The sequence below is a fragment of the Galeopterus variegatus genome, unplaced genomic scaffold, assembly GCF_000696425.1.
Source record: "Galeopterus variegatus unplaced genomic scaffold, G_variegatus-3.0.2 Scaffold53, whole genome shotgun sequence".
Classification (NCBI taxonomy): domain Eukaryota; kingdom Metazoa; phylum Chordata; class Mammalia; order Dermoptera; family Cynocephalidae; genus Galeopterus; species Galeopterus variegatus.
This window is the reverse complement of record NW_007726164.1, coordinates 1,364,405-1,369,079: the sequence shown is the minus strand read 5'-3', so window position 1 is coordinate 1,369,079 and position 4,675 is coordinate 1,364,405. Positions and strand designations below refer to the sequence as shown.

The 4,675-nt window shown below is 48.3% G+C and overlaps 1 protein-coding gene across 1 annotated transcript in view; it reads left to right on the top strand.

The window, feature by feature from the left end:
- Positions 1-620: 620 nt before the first annotated feature.
- The window catches only part of HOXD13 (homeobox D13), a 7,862-nt gene continuing 3,807 nt past the window's right edge, over positions 621-4,675 (top strand). The window contains exon 1 of the mRNA XM_008573732.1: positions 621-630. Coding sequence (XP_008571954.1) covers positions 621-630 — 10 coding nt within the window. The remainder of the gene's footprint in view (positions 631-4,675) is intronic.

The following is a 4,675-nucleotide window of genomic DNA, read 5'->3' as shown; positions in this document are numbered from 1 at the left end:
GCTGTGGCTGCGGGGTGTGGTGAGACATCAGGACTGCCAGAGCTGGGGTTGCGAGCCCCGGGCACGTTTCCTTGAGGTTAAATGCAGTCCCCATCCTGGAGGTTTCTGTTCATAAGGAAAGACGCAAGTTTGGCTCAACTCCGGGCCTGACTTCGCACTGGCAATTTCGTGCTCCCATCCGTCGGCAGGCCGGCCTCTAGCTCTCTGTCTCGTCCGGATCTCTCTGGTTGCTTCTGACTCCCCTCCTGCGTCTCCCCCGCAACCCCGTGTCCCACCGGGGACGGTCACGAACGAGGAGTTGGATGGGTACTTTCTCTCTGGACTCTGGGGCTACAAAGACCCTTCGTCTGCCTCTAGATCGTGTGCCCACAGACGCGACGGGAAAACTTGCAGGGACATCTAGCGCCAGGCGTGGGGAATTGCGCGCCACCATGCAGGAAAGCCAAGCCCGACCGCTCGCCCCTCCGCCTCCCTCTCGGCTCCCCCTTCATGCTTAGGCACTTCCTTACCTTCATCCCCCTTGTCCTGCTGAGGACCACAATATGGATTTCCCATAGAGACAGCAGGCTCTGGAGATATATAGATAGGTAGATGGACAGATTTATTTTCTTTTATCCGAAATGGCTGACGGTGAGCATTTAGTGGACTTAAGCTAACAATAGTTTTGCTCAAAAAATATATTCCAAGGACCACACCACACCTTGAGATGTCGGACAAAACAGCAGCAAATTGTTTGCGGTCCCAGCTTTTATTTTCCAAAAAAGGCAACAAATTACCCTGGTACACTGGCTCTGGCCCCACCCTCCCTCGCCTTCTTCATGAAGTTAGTGCTTCTCTTCCAGGGAAGACCCTAGCTGTGTTTAATTCCCTCCAAACTGGAGAAGTTCTCTCCATCCCAAACAAGGATACATTGACCTGCCAGAGGCAAACCTGGTTTCACCAAATAACGCTTCGCATTCTGAGAGGGTTTTTTGCTGTTGTTGCAAACGATTTTCATTTAATAAAGCCTACTTGTGTTGTTAAACCCAAAAGGAATACATCTCAGACATAGAAAGTGCCCCAATGCAGCTTTCCACTGCCTGGGTATTGCTAGAGTCCCCTCTCTTGACTCCAGGTTTGGAATTGTTTGTTCTTTTGATATTTCCAGCCTGGGTGAAGCTGGGTATTTCCTAGAGAGGGAATATTAGCTCTGAAGTTTGTAGGCATAGACTTGGTTAAGAACAGTGTCCAGCCAGTTTCGATGGATTTAAGACTACTTTGGACTTAAGACAGTTAAGAACAGTGTCCAGCCAGTTTCGATGGATTTAAGACTACTTTAGACTTAAGACTGTTTCTACACTGAATCTTTGGCTTCTTACAAGCTAATTAGGAGGGTGTCCTGCACTTCCTGGTTGTGGCCATCAAGGCAAATGCTTTCAAAGGAATCCCCAGGATCCCACTATGATAGGACCCTGTCATCCTGGCCTTAATGGCCACCGATTATGTGGTTAATTGATCTCATTGCTGTCTTGGCAAGCAGAGCAACTTCAATAAATCCAAATCGCAGTCTGTATCTGCCCATTCTCCAGCCCAGGACAGGAGCACAATTTGAAAGATCATCTACAAGGAATAAAAGAGAGGGTGTAACTTCCACAATAGCATCAATTCTCAAAAAAGGGTGTTTGTGGAGGGAAAGGAGGAAGAAGAATAAGTGATGGGAGAGTAAATAGAACTTTGAGCAACAAAGGTCCATCCTAAATTTTCCACCAAAATCCAGAAAGGTGGCAAAACTAGTTTCACAGAAGAACAAGTGGTGTTTGGAGACAGTTGTGGTTGCAAAGGATTTTCGCTTAACAATGCCTATTTCTGTTGTAAAAATCCCAACATGATACACTCACTCACAAACACAGGGCTCAGCCTGTTCTGACCAGCTAAAGAAAATGATTCCCATTAAGTTTAAACCTGAAATCAGTTCAGAAACAGGGTACACAAGCTAAATGAAATAATTCTGCAAATTCAGCCTCAAAATTTCTTCCCTACTTACCACCCTCGGCTTGTAAACTATGTGTCTCATTAGTTCATAAACAAAGCAGCCCCAACTTTGCTCGGTACTCAACCACAGTCCTTTGATTGAATAGCAGTAGCTGCCCTGGGGTGGTGGGTTTACGGGCCCACATAGGACCCAGGCAGAGTCCCTTTCCTAGGGAAACCTCCTCCCACAGACTTCGGACCTCAAAGGCTGTGCTGGAAGCAGGTTCAGCAGCAGGATAACAAGAGGCTAAGCTCCTTATTATTCAAAAGCTCCCTGATCTCAGAACACCCGATGGATGAGCAGAGAAACCCCAATTCCTTGCAAAGGTCCCATAGGGCATTTGAAAGCAGAGCCACCATTGAGGAGTTTCTTTCAACCTGAGCATTAATTGGTTCCCCACCCCCCAACCCCCCAGTCCTGCACAGCCTATTTTGTAGCATGGAAAATTAAGCCAAAAGCAATGGGCAACTTGAAATGAGCAAAACTTGACAAATTCTTCCTTTCTATCTCAATTTCACTTTATTTTTAAAAAACATATAGTCGGTTATTGTAAGCCAAAAGCAATGGGCAACTTGAAATGAGCAAAACTTGACAAATTCTTCCTTTCTATCTTAATTTCACTTTATTTTTAAAAAAACATGTAGTCGGTTATTTCCATGTACTTATCAGATATAAAAAGGAACAGAAGTTTAAGGGCACAAAACCAGAGATATTTCCTTTTAAGAGATTGAAATTTCTTTGGTTCCAATTATGTCTTAGAAATATTTCAACAAATTTGTATTCTGAGGTCATAGAAAAGATTTTAAAGTATCTCCATGTTTTTCCTCTCTGAGTAAAGAAAATGGGGGGGGAGGAGAAATAAAACATTTCCACGTGGTCCGTGCTTGATGGTTTGCTACCAAAGTTGTTGAGTAAAGATGACCCAGCCTGACCCTTCCAAACAGTCAGCATCCTGTCACCTTGCCCTGCTTGGTCTTTTAAAATGTCAATCCAGCCTTCATTGCTAACTTTTGCCTTCTCCCAAGTAGTCAAAATTGTTCTCATCAGCAAACTTCTATTCCTACAATTTCCTTAAAAACTCAAGCCACTCCTGTCTCAAATTTGATCGTGAACATGTCTAGAACTTCAAAAAGGTCAAACAAATTCACTTGCTTTTCCTTTCCATCACCCCTCTTATAGCTTTTCCCTTTGAGCCTTTTATGGTTACTGCATTTTGCGTGTCAACACTCCCAACACCGGCAGCCCACCCTGCAATGCCAGGCCTGTCCTAGAAGGGCCTCCTTGGCTCTCTTTCTCATCCTACTCAGGGCCTATCTTTGGTCTGGGAACAGCAGGGCTGGGTGACAAGCTGTCCTCACCAATCACAGGCTTAGAGGAACTATTTTCTTAAAGGTGGGTTGGCCTGAGGAATTGATGCCACAGAACCAAACGGGCTCACTCTGAGGGCTCCCAGACCCACCTCAGCACCCTTGGCTCCTTGGATCTAATATTGCTTTTAAGGCAGAGCTTTACATTCACTGCAGAACTCACACCAGTGCCCCATTAATTGCTAAGATTGGGAGATGGTGGGCTGGAGCTCTGAGGCTAAGGAATGGCAGGAAAGGGTGAAGAGGGATCAGGGCTGTGATCTCCAACACCCTGGCAGCAGGACCCCACGGTGGGCCTAGATCTACCAGCGCTGCCCCTGGCCCACCCTAACCCCATGAAGTCAGACCCAGTTGTTCTTGGCTGCTCCTATCCCAAGCCTCAACTTTGCTTGGAAAAAGCGCCCTCTTAATTTACCCTTCTCAGTTCTCTGCAGTTGACAACTTGGAAAAGGAAGCGAAACAAAGGTCCATGGGAAAGTGAAGTTTTCAATTAATTGGTGTGAGTAACGGATGGGGCGGGTGGCGGTTGCAAAATGCAAGAGGCTGGTCTGCTTCGGGCGAGATGCAGAAGCTTCGTAGCAGACGGCAGAGTGGCTTTCTTCCCCGGCGCCCTTGTCAGGGTTTTTCTGCCAGCCGTGGGAGGTCGCGTCGAGGCTGCGGAGCCCAGCTCGGGAGGCGACTCCTGGCTGGCCCAAGTGTAGAGGCAAATAGCGTGGACCAGACATCCAAGAACTTTGCTTGCTGGGGCAGATTGTCAGGCTCGCCGCGCCGAGGCCGGGTCTTTCGCCTGCTTGACTTATTTGTAAGTCTCTGCCCTCCGCCTCCAAGGGCGCTTCGTGGGTACTTTCCGGCGGACAGCGTGCGTGTGTAGGAAGAGTCTGCTCCAATTGGTTTTATATGCGTGAAATGCCTTTGCCCGGTAGCAATGAGCAAAGTAGGGACAATTGTCTTCCCTCGGGTTTGGAGTCTAGAGGTTGGCTAACAGAAGGACTAAGCAAAAGGATGAAAAACTGTTTTCACATCGTTCTGATTATCTCCGTCCTTCATCTTCATTTTGTTGTGCAGCTCACGGAGCCAAGGAGAGGTGGCAAAAACAGCCTTTGCCGAGGCAAGGCGCAGGCCTTGGGCGCCCGCCTCAGTCGCAGACAGGGCCTGGGATGGGCCACCGCGCAATCAACTCTTGGGGGTGGCTGTGGCGCAAACGCCTGGGTCTGGGGGAGGGCGGGAATGGGAGGTGGGCCGCTCAAGGGGCTAGAAAGGGGTGGGGGCCGGGTGGGTGGGTCCAGCCAGACCCGGG